Source organism: Herpailurus yagouaroundi, unplaced genomic scaffold, assembly GCF_014898765.1.
Source record: "Herpailurus yagouaroundi ecotype Mexico unplaced genomic scaffold, PumYag 249, whole genome shotgun sequence".
NCBI classification, from domain to species: Eukaryota; Metazoa; Chordata; class Mammalia; order Carnivora; family Felidae; genus Herpailurus; species Herpailurus yagouaroundi.
The window spans coordinates 289,718-309,482 of NW_024412466.1; the positions used below are offsets into that span (position 1 = coordinate 289,718).

Sequence of the window (19,765 nt, forward strand, 5' to 3'; positions counted from 1 at the left end):
GGGACAGCGAGCGAGGCCGGGCCAGGCCAGCAGGAGCCAGGCAGGCAGGTGCACAGTGCAGGAGGCAGGCGCAGGCCGGGGCAGCCCGAGCCACGCCGCCTCTGGGTTCCTAGCAGCTGCGGCCCGACTCTCGCCCCTGAGGCGCTGTGTCCCCGGCCGCAGCCGTCCGCTGACACTCTCGCTTACACCGCAGGCTGAGAAGGTGCTGCAGTTCGACCCGGGGACCAAGAACGTGACGGCGCTGCTGATGGAGGCACGGGAGCTGGAGGCCCGGGTCATCATCCTCTCTGCCAGGTGAGGCTGGGCCGGGCCCCTCCCTCCACCTCACCCAGGGCTGCACCTGGGCCACGGGCACTGTGGGGCCGAAGCCGAGTTTCAGCTTCCGAAATGCCATCGCCAGGGAGACCCCCGCGCGCCCCCCCCCGCCCCCCGCTCCCGTGTACACAGCTGGTGCCCTGGCAGATGCCATGCCCTCCACGTGTCCATCCCAACTCCTCCCCGTCGCCTGCCGCCGCTCGCTCCGAGCCGGACGACGGATAAGCCCCTGCCTTTAGGAAGGCAAACACGGCCCGAGGTGATAGACGTGTCACAGGACTCTGGGAACTGGGCGCAGGGAGAAGGCCCAGGGAAGCGGGAAGTGACATGTGCGCAGGTGAGCCCAGTCGAGAAGGCCACAGCGGGGAGAGAGCCAGAGTCCGAGGACGGGAAGACTGCAATGGTCAGAGTGGGCAGCACGGAGAAGGGAACCAGTCAGGGACCTGTGAACACCAGGCCGCCGCCAGACAGGGCCTGACCCACACCTCGACTTTGGAAATGAGCCCCTAGGGAACCTCTCCCTGTCTGTAAATGGCTAGGATCTCCCGGGAAGGGAGAAGGCAGGCCACCCGGAGCAGGAAAAGGAAGAGCCCCGCTCCACGGAACAGCCAGGAGGGCCTGGGTGGGCACGGCCCCCCGGCCACCCCTTCCTAGAAGCACTGCCAGGCTCCAACAGAGCGGGGGACCAACGGGGGTCACCTCACCCAGAGAAGCATTCCCCAAATGCTGCTCTCCGGCAGACCACAGACAGACAGACAGACAGACAGACAGACAGCAATACGCCGAGGCTCAGGACAGGTGTCCGTTGTGCATTCAGTCAACAAATCTCTGACACAGAGCCGGGCGCCCCACCTCGAGGTGCAGGAGCAAAGTGGGGCCAATCAAGGCTCCTTGGGCCGGAAGGCAGGAAGCCCTCACTCACCACTCACCCACGTCACGGGCCACTTGCCAAGCCAACCATCCGACCCTGGGCGCTTGGGGAGGAGAAAGGTTTGAGGGCTTGTCCAGACAAGGTCAGGGGGCTGCACGGTCCCTCCCAGAACAAGCCCCTCCAGGAAGGTGCCACCAGATCCTCTGATTGGTTCTATTCCCCCTCACCCATCATAGGGCTTGAGACAGACTCCGTGGGTGCAGTGGGGTGAAGGGTGGGTGGATGGGCCAGTGGACGGGCAGGTGGGCAAGCAGACGGTCAGCTGGCAGCCAGAAGGCCCCTTCCCCCGGGACAGAGCAACTCGAGGAACTCATTATGCCAAAACATAGATGTTCAACCGTTGGGCGCTTTTACAAAGGATGAGGTCACGTCAGACTAGACCCGTCCAGCCCACACGCTGCGATCAGAGTGGCCACCGGGACGCAGGCCAGAAAGCCACAGGTAAAACCGACCCACGCAGTCCCACCACACCCGGGTCCCGGCGGAGGGGTGGGTGCTTTCTGATCGGTTTTCGCCTGGTCAGCGAGATCCCACACCGCACCCTGAAGCCCCCTGAGCTCGGGCTGGGAGGGGCTCACCCTGTGTCGCCAGCCCCCAGGGTCAAGGAGGGGGGGTTTGGCAGATGTGAGTCCAACAAAAAGGCCAGCCCGGGGAAGGTCACACTAGACAGTTGCACACACACCACACACACAGGGCCACGTGCACGAGTACGCGAGCACACACCGTATAACGCCACACGTACACACACATCATCTGCACACGCACACCTCAGCAAACGGGTGCACACCGGCACACGGCATATTCACACCAGTCACACACATACACATATACACACACGTTCACACACTCACCTGCACAAATACCACGTACGCAGCACACACAACACGTACCGAGCACACACACGCCACATGCACACACGTTGTGCACGTGCTGTATAGACACGTGCATGCCATATACGCACTCACAAGCTTGCACGCTCACACCCACACATCCATACACAGTGCACACACACGTACCTTACACATATGCACACAAGCCATTCACACGCACAGACACCATATGTGCGCATACAGGCTCACCACACTTATGTGCAGACATATGCACACCTGCACACAGGTGCGTGCACCCCACACACGCACGTACTCCACACCCGCATGCACAGAGCACACGTGTTCCTGCGTGCATACGCACACACACCCCACACGCGCACACGCTGCCGACAAAGGCACGGCACTCGTATCGACCACACAGCCACCAACACCCCCTCTTGAATTCCTGTAAGGCCCCCCGCCTGGACTGTTAAGACTGGAAGAAACCCCTCCGCTCACATACGGGGCTCCTTGGAGCAGAGACGCCCCAGTCCCACGACAGAGGCTAGCCCGGCCCCCAGCACTCCCAGCTCCCCAGGAGCGGCACCTACAGGCCTTCCTGACCCTGGGACCTCCCCCCACACACTGGCTCCTCCTTCTTGAGGGCTGTTGAGAGCACTTTGCAGAGAGACCTCATTAAGCCAGTCTTCATTTCTGAGCCATTTCCTATGGAGGGCGGAGAAGTCGTTCCTCAGACTTTTCATTCCTATCTTCCGGAGATTGTCTCCTCTGGGGCCAATTACTTCCCTCAAACAGTTTTGATGGATCAATCAGGATTTTGTGCACAACTTTTTACTGGCGATACCGATATACACAGACACGAGCACAGGCGTGTGCTTGTCCCGTTAAGTCAAAAGTCACAGACCTGCACTGTGTCAAGCAGATGAGCTTCTCTGCCAGGTTTTGTGAGCACCACTGACAGGGGGCACAGGTGCCCCTCCACACACAGTGCTGGTCTTTCCGGGTCATCTTGGCTCGATATTCTCCTTTGGCCTTGGGTACGGGGCTGCCTGGAGTACCTCTGTTTGCGTGGCTTATGTCTGAGTAGCATGTCACGTAGAGCAAACACTGAAGGTCTTGGCTCATTCTTGAGAAAATTGAGGGCAGACCCCTTAGGGAGCCTCGGGCCACCTGGGTTTCCAGAGTCAGCCATTGTGAAAATAACCCAACGCTCAGTCTGTCCAGCCTCTCTGTGCCCCGTGCCCACGCGTTAGAGAGGCGAAGTGCCAGGTGTGGTCTAGGCCTGCGTGGGGCCAAGTCCAGTCCGGCAGAGAAGCAAGCGGTCGTTCCGCACTCCCCCGCCCCGTGGCCCCCATGGCCCTACCGGGCCCAGGATCCTCGTCCTGACCAGGAGACCCCTAGGGGATCAGGTGCACAGGGGCTCGCCTGTAAGGACATCCCGAGAGCTCAGGCTGTCCTGAGCTGCACTGTCCCCCGTGATGGCCCAGTTCTAGGCGGCAGGACACAAAGCGTAACGGGTGCAGCAGCTACCGGCCCCCTCCGGCAGCTTCCGCTGCAGTGCTAGGGGCAGTTCCCAGGCGCTGGGTCCCACCAACATCTGACCCGCCTGGAGAGTCCCCAGCCCCTCGTCTCGCGTGTGTGGACTTGGAGAAGCAGAATGTGCGCAGCCTACCCAGGAGGTCACAGGAGCATGGGCCCTGGGGTGACTGTCCAGACGCAGACCCGGGTCTGCCATTACCGTCACTCGTGTGCTTTGGGTGCCTTGGTTTCCCCTCCTGACACAGGGATAGTACTGATGTCCATCTCGTAGGGATACCGTGAGAATTAAGTAAGAGAGTCCGTGTAACGCGCTCAGAGCAGTGCCTGGTACCGTGAGCAAGTAAGCAATCAATGATCCGTCACCATCTGGGGCGCCGTGACCCTGCTCACCAAGGGGGGAGGGCCAGCAAGAGAGGCCTGGGAAGCTCTGGGGGTCTGGGCCCCGTCACCCCATCCCCACCCTCCACCCGTCACCTCTGCTGTCGGGGTGTGTGTGTGTGTGGGGGGGTGTTCTCCTGGTCCAGGTGCGGGCTGGCGATGCAGGCTGGGACCGGTCACCTGTGTAGGGTCAGTGGGCCCAGCTAGGGGGGTACCGGGGACTGTCCACTCTGCAGCATCACTGGACCCAGGAAGGGCTGGAGGTGGGGGGGGTGCTGGGCCTGTCACCTCTGCAGTGTCTCCAGGCCTCTTTCCAGGGGAGGGAGGGGCTGGGGGGCAGGGCCAGGGCCACACTCCAGAGGAGGACCTGTGAACCCAGAGCATCCACAGGCACAGGTCCGGTGGGGAAGGGCTGGAGGGTTGGCCGGGCCCGTCACCCCCCTCTGCCCCACAGTGAGGACGACGCCGCCACCGTGTACCGCGCAGCCGCGATGCTGAACATGACAGGCTCCGGGTATGTGTGGCTGGTGGGGGAGCGAGAGATCTCGGGGAACGCCCTGCGCTACGCCCCGGACGGTGAGTGCTGGACCTCTCTGGGTCCCGGTGGGCAGGGGTCCCCCACGGACACTAAGCCCACCCCACTCGCCCCAGGCATCATCGGACTGCAGCTCATCAATGGCAAGAACGAGTCGGCCCACATCAGTGACGCCGTCGGTGTGGTGGCCCAGGCGGTGCACGAACTCCTGGAGAAGGAGAACATCACCGACCCACCGCGGGGCTGCGTGGGCAACACCAACATCTGGAAGACAGGGCCGCTCTTCAAGAGGTGGGCGGGGATTGTCTTCAAGAGGTGGGCGGGGACTCTCCTCAAGAGGTGGGCAGGACTCTTCTAGAGGTGGGGGCAGGATTCCCTTCTGGAGGAGGGGCGGGACTCTCTTCTAGAGGAGGGCGGGACTCTCATCAAGAGGGCGGGTTTCTCTTCTACAGGCGGGCGGGACTGTCTTCTAGAGGTGGCTGGGGTCTCTTCAAAAGGAGGGCGGGACTCTTCTGGAGGAGGGGCAGGTCTCTCTTCTAGAGGTGAGGGGGGCGGGATTGTCTTCTAGAGGTGGGCGGGACTCTATTCTGGAGGTGGGTGAGGCCTCTCAGAAGATGAGAGTGGTCGCTCCTCAGCAGGTGGTCCGACATCCTACACGTACAGGCATCTCCCGGACTTCCCCCCTGGCCCCCCATCTGTCTTCCACCACCACCTCCAGCTCCACTGTGATAATCATCTGTCCCATTTCCAGCAGCGACATTAATGTCTCCGATGTCACTGAAATCGTGGCTGCCTCCACTGCTCCTGACCCCGAGACCCACCCCAGCTCCCCAGGGTAGCTGACAGCCCTTGGGAGGAGGCCCCTGCTGCAGATGGGGACAGGGGGCTTCCAAGTACCGAGAACATCAGACAAGGAGCCCCCTAAGGATGGAACCTAAGCCTGTAGGGAGCCAGGGCTGGCCAGATGTCCAAGTGGATGGACATAGTGGGGCAGGAGTTACTTCACAGCACCCTGGACACTGTGCCACTCAGCCTATCACCAGACCCCCTCCCCCCCACTAAGTAGCAGCCGCGGAATCGCATGTGCAGAACCACAGTTATGGCGCCCACAACAGGAGCACACACACAACGGCAGGCTTGTGCAGCAGATGCGCACACACTCGGCGAGGCACGCGGCACGCACACATGCGTAGGGATGCGTCCACACGAGGGCCACGCGTGTTCACGTGTATGGCTCGTGGGCACGCTACGCGTGCACGTACCGACAGGACAGCACATCGGCCCTACTTCCCTTGTTGGTGAGCAGGTTACTGCTCCCTTCCAGGGCTGCTGGGAGGCTCGAGTGTCCCAAAGCGCAGAAGGCCCTCGAATGGGGCGTGGGCTCGGGAGTCGCTGGGCTACCACGGCGGTGCTCTCCGTCTGGTGCAGGCAGGCACAGCGTCTGACTCCCAGCACGAGGGCCTGGTTCCTGCTAACCTCTCCTTGTTGGCACTGAGGCGGAGGGAGGGGCCAGGGCTGCTCAGAAGGCCGGGGAGGGGGAACGTGTCCGGTAAGTGTGCTCGCACCGCCCTCCCCAGGGTGCTGATGTCCTCCAAGTACGCAGACGGGGTGACAGGCCGTGTGGAGTTCAACGAGGATGGGGACCGGAAGTTCGCCAACTACAGCATCATGAACCTGCAGAACCGCAAGCTGGTGCAAGTGGGCATCTACAACGGCACCCACGTAGGTGGGGGTCATGAGGGGGTGGGGGCTGGGGCCTTAGGGTCCTGGGGCCAAGACCCCTGCGTGGCCACCCTCCATCTCATACTCCCACCCCCAGGTTATCCCCAACGACAGGAAGATCATCTGGCCAGGCGGAGAGACAGAGAAGCCCCGAGGGTACCAGATGTCCACCAGGCTGAAGGTGGGGGCCTACCGCCCTGTGCCAGCATCCACACCCAGACACTCCATCCAGCTCCGCGGGCCCACAGGAGGGGACAGTGAGGCCAGTGCAAAGGACCGAAGCGAGTGGGGAATGGACCGGCGCCCGGCTGCCACAGCCCACACCTGGTGACACAGAGCAAGCAGGGAGAGCAGGTGGAGGGAGGAGAGGCAGCTGCTGGGCCCCGTCCCGTGGGCTCTCTCCAGAGCGTCTCTGGATCCAAATGCACTTCAGTCAGGGAGCCGTGTGGGATAGGACTCTCCTGGGGATGAGCTGCTAGGGGACGAGGGACAGACAGAGGTTGTTCTGTGGACTCGAGCTCCTGCACTCATCACCCCTCTGGGGGACCCTAGCCACCCCACCCGCAGTCTTCGCAGCCTCTCACCATGACTGAGTCAAACCGTCCTTTCACCCCTGCGCCCCCCCCCCCCCCCCACACACACAGCATTCTCCATGGCAGGCTGTTCCCTCCTGCCGGGGCCTCTGGGAGACCCTCCTGGCTGGCCTTTCCCCTCACAACTTCTCTTCCTTGCTCCTTTGGGCTCATCCCTGGGCCCCTGTGTCCTCCTCGGCACTCTCGTGAGAGCCCCTCCTGTTACCGGCCCACGGCAGCACTGGGCTAGAATCTTAGATCACCAAAGGCAAAGATCCTAAGTGCCGTGGGCCCAGTGAACCTTCTCCCGGCACGCACAGGTCCTCGAATGTCTCTTGACCTAGTCTCCTTTCTGAGGCCACCCCCTAGGGCCTCTCACCCAGACCCAGGTCAGCACCTGCCCGCAGGTCACCATCCTTCATGACAGGCAGAGCGGGCTTTTCCAAAGCCACCCCGGCTCCTTGCAGTTCGATACCTTGTGTTGGAAAGTGAAAGTAAGAGCCCAAACACCGATGGCCAGATGGTCCAGATGGTCCCATCCGGGCGGCCAGATTCAGATGGCTTTTTCAACTTTTTTTTTTTTTTTTTTGGTCTCACCGATTTTTTAAACGTGCAAACATACATTGCTTGTATAATGGAAAAACGTGATGAAAGTTTACACAGCTCCTGCAGGGGCTCCCAGTCCCCCAGGGGAAAAGTCAAAATGCTGCCCTTACAGCTGAGGCTCTGGCCAGCCCGCCCTGCAGACCCACCGTCCCCCATGTGCCAGGAGAGAATCCTTCTCAAACCGATCCCTGCTCACTCCGCAGGCTCAACCTGTTGCGTTTGGCTCAGCCCCCCCGTGTCCTGTATCTGTCCCCCTCATCCCCTAGGCTATGGGCCCCTGGAAGATAGGAAGAAGAGAGAACCCCAGCGTAAGCCTCAAGTATCCCCTTGGGCTGAGAGGCAAGCTACGGGAGAGAGGACAGCATTGGCAAAGGAAAGAGAGAGGCAGGACAGATAGATGATCAGATAGCCATTGGTGAAGAGGCTGAAGGCCAGGAGAGGCCAGGTGGTCAGACAAGGGTGGTCCCTGCGGGTCCCAGGTCCTGTGCAGGCTCAGAGTGGATGTCAGACATGCCCCTGTCCTCATGGTGGATGGTGGCAGGCAGGGTGCATGCTCTGGGCCGGGACAGGGAGTTTCTCGTCCCCGAGAGATCAGAGAAGGTGCTGGGCACACTGGCCATTCCAGCAGGCTCCTCTGATGGAAGGAGTGATGTGTAAGCCAAGATCCCCAAGACAAGTGGCCAAGAGGAGGGCACACTGTTTCAGGAGGCCATGTGTCTTCTGAATGCTGAGGAGTCTGGGGACCCTCCTGAGGGCAACGGCCAGATGTTGTTGATGGTGGCCGGGGAAGATGTGGATTGGCCCCCTGAGGCTGAGCAGAAGGGAAGCGGCAGGAGTGGGGGGACACCAGGGGCTTGGAGGGAGTGCAGGGGAGTCTGGGCGCTGAGGGTGGATGGTCCAGGCTGGGTCTCTCCCCACCCCCCCACCCCCCCAGATTGTGACGATCCACCAGGAGCCTTTCGTGTACGTCAAGCCCACGCTGAGCGATGGCACATGCAAGGAGGAGTTCACGGTCAATGGGGACCCGGTGAAGAAGGTGATCTGCACAGGACCCAATGACACGTCACCGGGCAGCCGTGAGTGCCAGACGGGCGTGGGGCGCGGGCGCGGAGCGGAGTAGCCAGGAGCTCGGTGGTTACGGCCCCTGTCCACCTCCCTAGCACGCCACACAGTGCCTCAGTGCTGCTATGGCTTCTGCATTGACCTGCTCATCAAGTTGGCGCGGACCATGAACTTCACTTATGAGGTGCACCTGGTGGCCGATGGCAAGTTTGGCACTCAAGAGCGGGTACGCGTGGATTGCCGGGAGCCACGAGGGGCGGGACCGGGTGGACCGAGTCTTACTAAGGACTGGGACAGGGGGTGGGCGGGGCCTGCCAGCGGGGGCGGGGCTTGGGCGGGTGTGGGCGGGGCCTGCGAACCGGGCGGGACCTGGTGCGGGCGGGGCCTGCGGGCAAGGCGGGGCCTGCAGACTGGGGCCCGGTCTGGAGTGGGTGACCCAAGAGCTGAGCCCAGGCGGGAGCCGGCGGCTGGAGTGGGACGGACGGTGTCCGCGCACCCACCGGAGCATCGCCGCGCAGGTGAACAACAGCAATAAGAAGGAGTGGAACGGGATGATGGGCGAGTTGCTCAGCGGGCAGGCGGACATGATCGTGGCGCCCCTGACCATCAACAACGAGCGCGCACAGTACATCGAGTTCTCCAAGCCCTTCAAGTACCAGGGCCTGACCATTCTGGTCAAGAAGGTGGGCAGGGCCCGGCGCGGCTGGGGCGGGGTCCGAGGTGAGGTCGGGAGGCGCTGACAGCCCATGCACCTGCAGGAGATCCCCCGAAGCACGCTGGACTCGTTCATGCAGCCCTTCCAGAGCACACTGTGGCTGCTGGTGGGGCTCTCGGTGCACGTGGTGGCGGTGATGTTGTACCTGCTGGATCGCTTCAGGTGAGCGCGGCCGAGGGCCTGACGCCTCCACCTGCGGGGGGGGGGGGGGGGGGGGCGGCCCCCCGCGGGGGGCGGGGCGGGGCAGGGCTGCCCTTCCAGCCCTCTCCCGCCGGCCCTCTGCTCCCCGCAGCCCCTTCGGCCGGTTCAAGGTGAACAGTGAAGAGGAGGAGGAGGACGCGCTGACCCTGTCTTCGGCCATGTGGTTCTCCTGGGGCGTCCTGCTCAACTCGGGTATCGGGGAAGGTGAGGCCACGTCCCGGCCGCCTCCCGCTCCGCCCCTTCCCGCGCGCCGGGAGCTGACCTGGCCTCTGCCCGCAGGCGCCCCCCGAAGCTTCTCTGCGCGCATCCTGGGCATGGTGTGGGCCGGCTTCGCCATGATCATCGTGGCCTCCTACACCGCCAACCTGGCGGCCTTCCTGGTGCTGGACCGGCCCGAGGAGCGCATCACCGGCATCAACGACCCGCGGGTGAGGCTTAGCCGCTGCGGGCGGCCGGCGTGAGGTCGGCGGGTCTCTGCCTCGGGTGGAGCCCGGGAGCAGCCGCGAGCCCTGCCCTCTGACCCGGCAGCTGAGGAATCCCTCGGACAAGTTCATCTACGCGACTGTGAAGCAGAGCTCGGTGGACATCTACTTCCGGCGGCAGGTGGAGCTGAGCACCATGTACCGACACATGGAGAAGCACAACTATGAGAGCGCGGCCGAGGCCATCCAAGCCGTGCGGGACAAGTGAGGGGGGGGGGACGGGACGTGCGGGACACGCGAGGGGGCGGACGGGGGAGGGGCATCCACCCCTACAGGAAGAGTGTCCGTCCAGGCTGGACGGGAACCACGGGACGGAGATAGAGGTGAGGCTTCGGGTCGGGCAGGACGAAGGCGTACCAGGTGCAGGGGCGAGGGCAGACCGGTTGTGCCGCGCGCCCATGACCCCCGCTCCTGCCCGCAGCAAGCTTCATGCCTTCATCTGGGACTCGGCGGTGCTGGAGTTTGAGGCCTCGCAGAAGTGCGACCTAGTGACCACTGGCGAGCTGTTCTTCCGCTCAGGCTTCGGCATCGGCATGCGCAAGGACAGCCCCTGGAAGCAGAACGTCTCCCTGTCCATCCTCAAGTGAGTTGGCCTCCCCCGCCGCCCGCGGTCCTGCACCTTCCTCCGAGAGCCTCCCACCGGAGGCGGACCCCTCCCCAGAGCCCGACCCCGCCGCCCGCCGCCGCCGCCGCCGCCGCCGCGGCACACAGACACCGCCCACCGCGGGCCAGGCCCCGCCCGCTTCGGGCCCCGCCCACTCCGGGCCGCGCCCTCCCCCCTCCCCCCCCAGGTCCCACGAGAACGGCTTCATGGAAGACCTGGACAAGACGTGGGTGCGGTACCAGGAGTGTGACTCGCGCAGCAACGCCCCTGCTACCCTCACCTTCGAGAATATGGCAGGTGGGTGTCCCCATCGCCCTCCGTCCCCCTGCGGACACTGGCGGGGTTCTCCAAGGGGCCTGCAGGCCGGCAGCCAACAGCTAAGGCCCTGGGTCCTGGCCCACAGGGGTCTTCATGCTGGTGGCTGGGGGCATTGTGGCCGGCATCTTCCTGATCTTCATTGAGATCGCCTACAAGCGACACAAGGACGCTCGCCGGAAGCAGATGCAGCTAGCCTTTGCCGCGGTGAACGTGTGGAGAAAGAACTTGCAGGTAGGACAGGCACTCTCCGAGGCCTGGTGCCCACGGCCCGGCCTGGCCCCGGCCCTCCTCCATTCCCGCAGGCCGAAGCGCTGGCTCTGGCCCCCGGGAGCCCATGTGGGCAGGACCGGAGCTAGGAGCCACAGCCAGGGGCAGCGCTGCCGGGGGCCACCTGCGGGTGGCTGCCCCCTGCAAAGCCCGGCTCCAAGCCTCCGCCTGGCCCCTCTGTCTCCAGAGTCGCCCACCGGCGCCCATTCCATAGGAAGGCAAACTGAGGCAGGGTAAGACAGGGACCCACCTGGGTATAGCACGTGAGTCCAAGACATTCTGCCCTCGCCGCCCCACGCCTCCCCTCGGCACCCTCCAGGGACCCCCTTCCCTGCTGCCCTGCCGTGTCCTGTGCTCCATAACTCCAGCCTGAGTCGGGCGAGCTGGCCCTGCCTGGCACTCCAGGCCGTGTCTGTGGGAACTTGCTGCCGGCTGGAAACAGGCTGCACACGGGGCAGCCACGGCCCACCTGGCATAGGGCAGGCAGTGGGGCCTGCGCAGGCCTGAGGGCTCACGCCCCAGGGTCCTTTCTGGCTTGCTTCTTCTCTTCTCTTTCTCTGGGTGATTCCCCAGAGCCTGTGTCCTGGGATGAATTTGATGTTCAGAGAGGGAGGGCCAGGCCCGGGGCGGGGGAGCGGGAGGATGGGTTGCTGGAGCCCCCACACCTCTCATCTGCCCACTCTTGCTCTTGGGACCTGGTCACTGCTCTCACTAGCTGGCACAGGGCCATCCTGGCCATCAGACCCCAGGCCAGGGTCTGGAAGCCACCTCCATCTATCTATCTCTCCGGTTCATCTCGCCACCTGCCTTCGGCCCCTCGGCCCCTTCCCGAATCTTGGCGTGCCCCCTCAGGGGACAGAATCGCTGGCAGGGCCCGAGGGGCGACTCCTCCGGTGCTTGGGGGACCCTTCTCCTCGGGACACCTGTAATCCAGGGCCACCCAGGAGCCAGGGAGCCAGGCAGACGTCCCAGGAAGAGAGCCAGACGGGACCCCCCACCCCCCACCCCCTCCCAAGTCCAGCCCCAGCACGAGCAAGGTCAGGCCCAAGACCGGGCAGGAGCAGAGGCCGCCTGCACACGTTCGGCTGTTGGTGCGTCTGTCCAGCACAGGGAGGCAGGCAGGAGCGAGGGCCTGAGCGGCGGCGGCCAGGCTGGGCAGCAGCCCCCGAGAAGCAGGCGAGGGCAGGTGTGGCCGCCACCCTTAGCCGTCTAATCACTTATACATATTCATTTTAGGATAGAAAGAGTGGTAGAGCAGAGCCCGACCCTAAAAAGAAAGCCACATTTAGGGCTATCACCTCCACCCTGGCTTCCAGCTTCAAGAGACGTAGGTCCTCCAAAGACACGGTAAGGGGAAGAACGCCCAGTCCCACGTCTCCGACTCTTATCTCGCCCCGCCCCCGTGTCTGTGTCCCGTGCATCAGGCGTGCCCTCTCCCTCACCATCCCATCCACCCCACCTCTGACCGCTGTGGCCCTTCTGCCCTCATCTCTATTTGCCCAGCACACGAGGTCTTCACTCTCTGACTCTCTAGACCTTTCTTGGTCCTTTCTCCCACTGGCCCTCACTGGGCCCTCTTTCCCCATGTGTCTCTGCGTTGGTCTGCCCCCCATGCCATGACGCCATGCGCCATCTTGAAGCTGTGTCATGTCGTTGGTCAGCCTCACCGACTCGGGGCTGCGCCCAGGGCCCCGGGAGCCCGGCGCCAATCTGTCCCGGACTCCTCACTGTCAGGAGGCCACACCACCTCTCTGTTACGTCCGTTTCTCCAGCCTCTCCCAGAGCGGCCCACTGCCCTCTTTCCCACCCCTTGCGACATCCATGGAGGGGTGGCTGTGATGTCCCATCCGCCCGTCTGTCTGGCCGCCAGCCCCACCACGCAGACACCTGTCTCACGTGTCTCACCAGAGCCATGCCTGTTGCACCCTTTCCATGTGGTCTCTGTGTGGGCCGGGGCTGGGGGCCGGGCCTGGCTCTGTCTGGGTGGACGGCTGGGGCCTGGAGTTGGAACAGGCCCCCAGCCGCAGGGGACTGTCAGGCGGGGACTGGGTGGCACCAGAGGGGGTGGAACCCACCCCAGGCTGAGCTGTGGCCTACAGAGCCGGAGTCACTGAGGCTCCCAGACAGAGGCCCAGGAAGGAGAGGCCTCCGTGGAGAGGACCAGCGCCTCAGCTCCTGACCCTCCAGCTCCTCTCCCCACGGGGCCACGTCAGAGCAGGCCTCCTAACTTGGGCAGTTTGTCGCTGCATCAGATGCGCACACTTGGAATAAAAGCCCCTAAAATGGACCCAGCCTTGCTAGGGGCACCCCGGTCTGAGGTGGGGAGGGGGCCGCCCAGAGTCAGCACTGCCCTTGGCCTCCCTGCAGTCCAGGGGCAGCTTGGCCCGCATCCCGCAGAAGCTTATGCTTCAGGGTGGATATGGGATTTAGACTCCCCCACACACAGTCCACTGGAAGGGGGGCACATCTCCAGGACACAGACAGGGCTTGCACAGAATAATCGGGAGTCCAGGGTAAAGCCATCAGGGTGCCCCAAGAGCGGCCCATGAGACCTGGGCCGCTCTGCTTCCCAGGAGGGGCTCAGCACTGGCAGCGGGTGGAGACTGAGGGTCGGGGAGCTGGGAGCCCAAAAGTGTGCAGAGCTTGAGCCAGTGGCCCTTGCCAAGGGGTTCAAGGAGAAACCCAAGACCAGAGAGGAGGGGTGGTGGGGCAGGCCTGGAGACAAGGGTATCCTCACAGACAGCACTTTTAGGGAGGAGCACAAAAGCTACACAGGGAACTTTCTGAGGGCCTCCTTGAGCCCCCCCCCCGCCCCAACCAACCAATACTCCTGCCCAAAGAAAACACACATGCCCTTAGCTTGTCCAGGTGCAGCTCAGAGACCTTCGAGGTGCCTTTCTGGGGACACACTCCCAACAGACTCTGCCTGAGCCTCTGTGGACACCAGGGACCATCCCCCAGGCCAGCCCTGACGCCATGTGGCATCTGGGGCTGGGGCTCTGCCCTGTAGGGGTGACTGGGGGTACTGCCACCTGGAGGGGCTGGGCGGGGGAGGGCAGCCCAGTTTCCCCGTTACGGGCTGGGCGCCTGCTTGGAGGGAGGCCTGGGTGGGGGGCTCTGTTGGGAGGGGTGGGGTCGGTCCGGCTGCTAAGATCCTCTGCCCCTGTCCTGTGGCCGGTCCGGGCCAGGGCAGCACTGGGCGCTCAGGGCTGGGGTCCCTGGCGGCCGGCGGGGCCAGCGGGTATTGATTGTTGGTTCTTATTTATAGAGCACCGGGGGTGGACGCGGCGCTTTGCAAAACCAAAAAGACACAGTGCTGCCGCGACGCGCTATTGAGAGGGAGGAGGGCCAGCTGCAGATGTGTGCCCGTCATAGGGAGAGCTGAGACGCCCTGCCCGCCCTCCTCTGCCCCCCTCCCCCGCAGACAGACAGACAGATGGACGGGACAGCGGCCCGGCCCACGCAGAGTCCCGGAGCACGACGGGGTCAGGGGGAGGAGCGCCCCCCAGCCTCCCCCAGGCCGCGCCCGCCCGCCCGCCGGTCGGCCGGCTGGCCGGTCCACCCGTCCCGGCCCTGCGCGTGCCCCCGAGCATGGGGGCTAACGGGCTGCCTTGTCTGTGTATTTCTATTTTGCAGCAGTATCATCCCACTGATATCACGGGCACGCTCAACCTCTCAGATCCCTCGGTCAGCACCGTGGTGTGAGGCCCCCCGGAGGCGCCCACCTGCCCAGTTAGCCCGGCCAAGGACACTGATGGGTCCTGCTGCTCGGGAAGGCCTGAGGGAAGCCCACCCGCCCAAGACTGCCCACCCTGGGCCTCCCGTCTGTCTGTCCGCCCTGCTGCCTGGCGGGCAGCCCCTGCTGGACCGAGGCTCGGACCAGAGCGGCTGAGGACAGGCCAGAGCTGAGCTGGCTGGGCAGGGCCACAGGGCACTCCGGCAGAGGCAGGGCCCTGGGGTCTCTAAGCAGTGGGGAGAGGGGCTAACCTGGCCAGAGGGGCTTGGAGCAGAGACTGAAGCCCCATCCTTCTCCAGCCACTACCAGAGCCACAGTGGGGGTGCGAGGCCCCAACTGGCTGGGTCACCCCCTCCTCCAGCGCCTGCTCCTGGCAGCCTCAGCTCCACCCCTCTTTTCTGACCCATTTCCCTTCTCCGCTTGACCCTATCCATCCAGCTGGCCCTGCCCGTCCCCCAGTGGCAGACTCTGACCCTCAGCTGGCAGCTGCCTCCTAGGAGCGCGCTGGGGATCCCCCACTGCCTCCGACCTTCTCCAATCCCCACGAGGGCTGGGCCAGCTATTCGCGTCCTCCAGCCCGCAGCCCAAGATAGGCTCCCCGCCCCCGCCAACCACCACACTGGCTCGGGACTGTCCTCAGCCCTGCCCGCCAACCTGTACAGGCCCAGCCCTTCCCGTGTCGAGCGCGTGCCTTCCCCATGCGGCCCGTGCGCAGCCGCGCGCTGCCCCTCCGCCCGGGGGCCCGGCGCGCGCCGCCCCCTGACCCGGTGTGTGCAGTGGTGATGTCTAAAGGAATGTCACGGAACTTTCTGTCTGTGTCGCTTGTTGACGCCTGCAGGGAGAGTGAAGAAGGGCAGGGGACAGGGGAAGATTCGAGAACAGCCAAGGCCCGCTCAGTCCCGAGCAGCGGCCGCGGGGCTCCCGGGGCCAGGGTCCAGCGCTCTCCTCAGCGGGCCGAGGGCGGTGTCGCGCCAGCGGCGCGTGCGGCAGGCGGTGAGCACGGAGCCCAGCGCCAGGCAGGCGGCCAGGCTGGCGAGAAAGGAGACGGGCCCGAGCGCGTAGACCACAGCCAGGTCCCGGGGGGCGAGCCGCTGCGCGCAGTGGCTGAAGGCGGCGTCCGTTAAGGCGGTCAAGGGTCTGAGCGTCAGGCGCCCTGGCAACACGCAGAGCAGCGTCTCGGCCTCTGCGGGACACAGGTGCACAGTCAGGTGGCGGCGGCGGGGACCGTGGCTGTGGCTCCCGGCCCGCCTACCCCCACCCGGAGGGCTCACCTGGCGCCGGCCGCGGGTGCCGGCGCAGCCAGGAGCAGAGCGGACGCAGCGCGCAGCCGCAGACCCAAGGGTTGCCGCGCAGGCGCAGTGCGCGGAGAGCGGGCAGGCCGGCCAGCAGTCCCGGCGCGAGGGCAGGCAGCTCGTTGTCCTGCAGGCTGAGCGCGTACAGCAGCGGGAGCGCGCCCAGCGCCGCCGGCTCCAGGCGCGCCAGCCGATTGCCTGCCAGCGAGAGGGAACGCAGCGCGCGCAAGGGCGAAAAGGTGCCGGGCGCCAGCTCCTCCAACTGGTTGGCGCTGAGGTCGAGCTGCTGCAGCGCGCCCAAGCTCCAGAAGGCCCGCGCGTGCACCCAGCGCAGCCCGTTCTCGCGCAGGTCCAGGCGCAGCAGCGTGTCAGCGCCCACGAAAGCGCCGGGCGGCAGCGCGCGCACACGGTTATGGTCCAGCAGCAGCGCGCGCACGCGCCGGCTCAGGCCCGCAGGCACGGCGGGCAGCGCGCGCCTCGAGCAGTTGGCCTGGCCGCCCGGCGCGCACGCGCACGCCTCCGGGCAGTCCGGGGTGCCTGGGGTTCCCGAGGAGGCGGCCGCGGCGGACAACTGGGCCCAGACTGACCACGGCGACAGCAGCAGCAGCAACATCGGCGACGGCCGCCGCGAGAGAGAGGAGAGGCTCCGCATGGGGGCAGAGCTCAAGGCCTGCTGCCCGTGCGTTCACGTAGCCAGTGCGTCTTTGCCGCGCCTGCACAAATATTAATTCTCCAGCCCGAGTGCCGGCAGTTCCTGTTCCACGGCTGGTCCCCGCGCCCAGGGCGGGGGCTGGGCGGATAGCCAGCACCCTGCACTGCCAGCCACCTGTCCCGGAGCCGGGCTCCTCTTGGCTCTGTGCCAGCTGCGGCGGTGAGAAGCCCCACCTCTCCTCTCCTGGGGTATCCACCACCCTGTGCCCCCCTTGAGGCCTAAGCCGCTGGATGACCCCCCCCCCCCACACACACACACCCATCAAACTCATGGATGCCACGCATGGAATGGGACCCAGGGGCCTCACTGCTCACTCGTCCCTGCCTGTCTCCTGCCCAGCAAAGTGACCCTAGCACACACACAGTGGGCCCCCTCCCCGCACCCCCCGTATAGGGATGGTCCCATCTCCATAGTGGATGTTTGGTGGGGTCAGGAGTACATGATGGGAGCCTGAGCCCAGGGGATAGGCCGTAGGGTGGAGCGGGGACTGCATACCTGGAGACCGTCATGTCTGCCCTACCTGGCCCTGTGAGGATTCTCCTAGAACCTCAAGGAGACAGTGTGGGTAGGGCACAGGCACCAGCCCAAGTTCTCCAGTCAAATGCTGTTCCCTCTGGAGTCACCAGAGTTGCACAACCTGTCCTGGGGTTTTCCGGGGTGGGGGTGGGGTGGGCAGGGGCCCAGGAGCCATGCCAACTTCGTGGGGCAAGGCAGCAGGACGATGCCGGGAGGAGCTAGACGGAGGCCATGGCAGGAGGAGATGGAAACACCAGGGCTGTGGCTCCTGCCCTGAAGGGCAGACCGCGGGCACTTGTGCAGGCAGCGCACACTCGCGCGCGCGCGCACACACACACACACACACACACACACACACACACCCGCCATCCAAGATAAAGGAGATGACCTAGGTGCACACAGACCCCTCCCCACCCCTTCACGCAGCCGCACAGCGGCTCCAGGAGGAGCCCGCAGAGAGGACAGGGCAGAAGCACTAAATACCGTTTAATTCTCTTACCCTAGGCTGCCCGCAGCCCTACTCAGGTGGGGGGGTGAGAGGGGACGGCTCCTCTAGAGTCAGAGTTGGGGCCATCGGGTCCATGGGGATGGTTATGAGGCCGTGAGCCTCCAGGGGAGGCATCAGGGAGACCTCCAGGTCAGGGTCCATGAGGTGGGACTCCACATGCAATGTGTGCAGATCCGTGTGATCTTCCTGGACCCCGAAGTGCCCCACCATCCTGCACGACACGGGCTGGGTCAGGCTTGTTGCAGGCAGTCACCAGCACGGGCTCCCGAGGACTTAACCCCCTCCCAGGGCAGGCCTGGCTCTCAGGTCAGTGCCCCTGATGCATCTGTGACCACACCTCCCAGTGGGGCAGGAGCAGGGGCACAGCTCACCCGTGGGGTCCTCCCCTGAGGTTACTCACCTGCTGTCCATGTGTCTGCGGGAGGCATGTTCATGTCTGGGGGACAAAGGAAGGTGTGAGTCCTGGAGCAGGGGAGCTGGCCCCCAGGAGCCCAGAAGTGCCCCTCCCGCACCCCACCTCTTCACAGCCCAGTTCCGGGAAATAGCGTTCCCCAGCTCTGGCTGACAGCTCACCTGGGGCAGAGGCCCCTCTCCCAGCAGGGCCCCGTGGCCCTCACCCACCCTGCCCGCCCCGGGGCCTACACACCTCTTGGCTCGCATGGCACCAATTGCCACGATGACGAGGGCACAGAAACAGCTGGCACCAACGCCCGCCAGCACCACCAGCAGGGCAATGAGGGCCTCGCGGCTGAGGCCGAGGCTGCACTCACAGTACGTTCCAGCTGCAGAGACAGGGCCCGTGTGGCCGAGGGGCCCTCGTCACCTGCCAGTGGAGGGCCCCCGGGGCCACCCCTCACCCCAGGAGGGGCCCTGGCTGGGGCGGGGTTCAGGGATGGGAGGAGGCACCTGCAGCAGGGATGAGCAAGAGGGACAGACATATCAGGCCGAGAGGGCCGCCAGCCAGGCAGGAGTCAGGCCGGGGACAGGGGGCCATGTCCAGCCCCCAACCCCACCACACACCTCTGGATGGAACCCATTGGAAGGCGCTGACCTCACAATAGGGCTGTGGAGCAGGGTGGAGTGGTGGGGGAATCGGGGGTCTGGGAGGTGTGTGGGGGTGGGCAGGGCTTCAGCCGGAGCTTCACTTGAACTTCTGTGTGGGAGCAGAGGAGACCTGGGCAGGCAATCCTCGGGGTGAAGCAGGTAGGGTGGCTGGGGGCCTGGGAGCTGCTCCCCAGTGCCCTACTGGATCCAGCCTCAGGGGATGGTGTATTACGGGGAAGGGGGTGGAGATCAGCCTTAGGCTCTTGGGATAGTGGAGACAATGACCCGGAAACCCTGGGGGGCCCTCAGCAGACGGCGGGAGGCCTGTTTCTCAGGGACTGTGACAGCCCAGGTGAGGCCTGGGCCCCAGCTGACCTATGCCACCATCCTTCCCCCTAGGCTGGCAGGAGCAGGGGCCAAGAAGGGGCAAGGCATGGGCCTGTGCTCGCTGCCCTCCCTCGCACTGGCGGTCTCGGGGAGGATCCCGCCCCCAGCTCAGCAATGCCGGAGGAACCGCCAGGCTCTCCGAATCCCCCAGGAGGTGGGGGCGCTGCCCACAGGCCCTCCCACAGCCACAGCCGCTAGGCGCTTCTGGCTGAGAAAAGGCTACAGGTAGCATCTGAGGCTCCCAATCTGTATCATTTATCAGAGCCCCCCTGCCCTGCCCTGCGGGCTTCTTCCTCTGCATCTTCCTGCCTGAGGGACTTAGCTGCAGGCTGGCGTCGTGGGACTTAACCTCAGCCTCCTCCCTGGCCTCGCGGTCCAGAGGCCTCCTCCCTCCTCCCCTAAGGACCTAGGCCGGCAAACCACACAGGCAGCAGGGGGAGTTGTCCCACACCACGGATGACCCCACAGGGCACCAGGGGCAAGGGTGCAGAGG

The 19,765-nt window shown here is 64.9% G+C and overlaps 3 protein-coding genes and 1 long non-coding RNA gene across 13 annotated transcripts in view; 1 reads left to right on the forward strand and 3 right to left on the reverse strand.

Annotated features, from left to right (window-relative positions):
* The window catches only part of LOC121020236 (uncharacterized), a 22,407-nt gene extending 19,988 nt beyond the window's left edge, over nucleotides 1-2,419 (reverse strand). The window contains exon 1 of the long non-coding RNA XR_005786032.1: nucleotides 2,407-2,419. This is a non-coding gene — a long non-coding RNA (uncharacterized LOC121020236). The remainder of the gene's footprint in view (nucleotides 1-2,406) is intronic.
* Nucleotides 1-15,618, forward strand: part of GRIN1 (glutamate ionotropic receptor NMDA type subunit 1) — a 24,210-nt gene extending 8,592 nt beyond the window's left edge. For 2 of the 10 annotated variants that reach the window (XM_040460180.1, XM_040460183.1), the window contains 17 exons: nucleotides 194-294; nucleotides 4,448-4,569; nucleotides 4,645-4,819; nucleotides 6,106-6,250; nucleotides 6,348-6,431; nucleotides 8,363-8,504; nucleotides 8,589-8,716; nucleotides 9,009-9,173; nucleotides 9,249-9,367; nucleotides 9,498-9,610; nucleotides 9,686-9,834; nucleotides 9,935-10,092; nucleotides 10,310-10,471; nucleotides 10,680-10,789; nucleotides 10,896-11,041; nucleotides 12,314-12,424; nucleotides 14,346-14,579. In XM_040460180.1, coding sequence (XP_040316114.1) covers nucleotides 194-294; nucleotides 4,448-4,569; nucleotides 4,645-4,819; nucleotides 6,106-6,250; nucleotides 6,348-6,431; nucleotides 8,363-8,504; nucleotides 8,589-8,716; nucleotides 9,009-9,173; nucleotides 9,249-9,367; nucleotides 9,498-9,610; nucleotides 9,686-9,834; nucleotides 9,935-10,092; nucleotides 10,310-10,471; nucleotides 10,680-10,789; nucleotides 10,896-11,041; nucleotides 12,314-12,424; nucleotides 14,346-14,462 — 2,247 coding nt within the window. In that variant the 3' untranslated portion in view covers nucleotides 14,463-14,579. Of the gene's footprint in view, nucleotides 1-193; nucleotides 295-4,447; nucleotides 4,570-4,644; nucleotides 4,820-6,105; nucleotides 6,251-6,347; nucleotides 6,432-8,362; nucleotides 8,505-8,588; nucleotides 8,717-9,008; nucleotides 9,174-9,248; nucleotides 9,368-9,497; nucleotides 9,611-9,685; nucleotides 9,835-9,934; nucleotides 10,093-10,309; nucleotides 10,472-10,679; nucleotides 10,790-10,895; nucleotides 11,042-12,313; nucleotides 12,425-13,279; nucleotides 13,365-14,345; nucleotides 14,581-14,713 lie in introns of those variants that run through there. The other 8 variants (XM_040460181.1, XM_040460185.1, XM_040460186.1 and 5 more) reach the window with 5 other exon arrangements.
* Nucleotide 15,619: 1 nt separating this feature from the next.
* LRRC26 (leucine rich repeat containing 26) lies at nucleotides 15,620-17,327 on the reverse strand. Its single transcript, XM_040460193.1, has 2 exons — nucleotides 16,085-17,327; nucleotides 15,620-15,996 (listed from the first exon to the last, which is right to left on the reverse strand). Exons 1-2 carry the CDS (start codon nucleotides 16,755-16,757, stop codon nucleotides 15,707-15,709), a joined length of 963 nt encoding a protein of 320 aa, XP_040316127.1. The 5' UTR covers nucleotides 16,758-17,327; the 3' UTR covers nucleotides 15,620-15,706.
* Nucleotides 17,328-17,802: 475 nt separating this feature from the next.
* On the reverse strand, nucleotides 17,803-18,888 carry TMEM210 (transmembrane protein 210). Its single transcript, XM_040460194.1, has 4 exons — nucleotides 18,748-18,888; nucleotides 18,488-18,623; nucleotides 18,242-18,277; nucleotides 17,803-18,052 (listed from the first exon to the last, which is right to left on the reverse strand). Exons 1-4 carry the CDS (start codon nucleotides 18,833-18,835, stop codon nucleotides 17,851-17,853), a joined length of 462 nt encoding a protein of 153 aa, XP_040316128.1. The 5' UTR covers nucleotides 18,836-18,888; the 3' UTR covers nucleotides 17,803-17,850.
* Nucleotides 18,889-19,765: the final 877 nt, after the last annotated feature.

Coding starts and splice junctions, on each gene's coding strand:
- TMEM210 (XM_040460194.1), bottom strand. CDS start 18,835: ATGGCCCCCTGTCCCCGGCCTGACTCCTGCCTGGCTGGCGGCCCTCTC. Junction 18,624..18,747: donor CTTGCTCATCCCTGCTGCAG/GTGCCTCCTCCC, acceptor CTGTCTCTGCAG/CTGGAACGTACTGTGAGTGC. Junction 18,278..18,487: donor GGTGCCATGCGAGCCAAGAG/GTGTGTAGGCCC, acceptor TTTGTCCCCCAG/ACATGAACATGCCTCCCGCA.
- LRRC26 (XM_040460193.1), bottom strand. CDS start 16,757: ATGCGGAGCCTCTCCTCTCTCTCGCGGCGGCCGTCGCCGATGTTGCTG. Junction 15,997..16,084: donor GCACCCGCGGCCGGCGCCAG/GTGAGCCCTCCG, acceptor TGTGTCCCGCAG/AGGCCGAGACGCTGCTCTGC.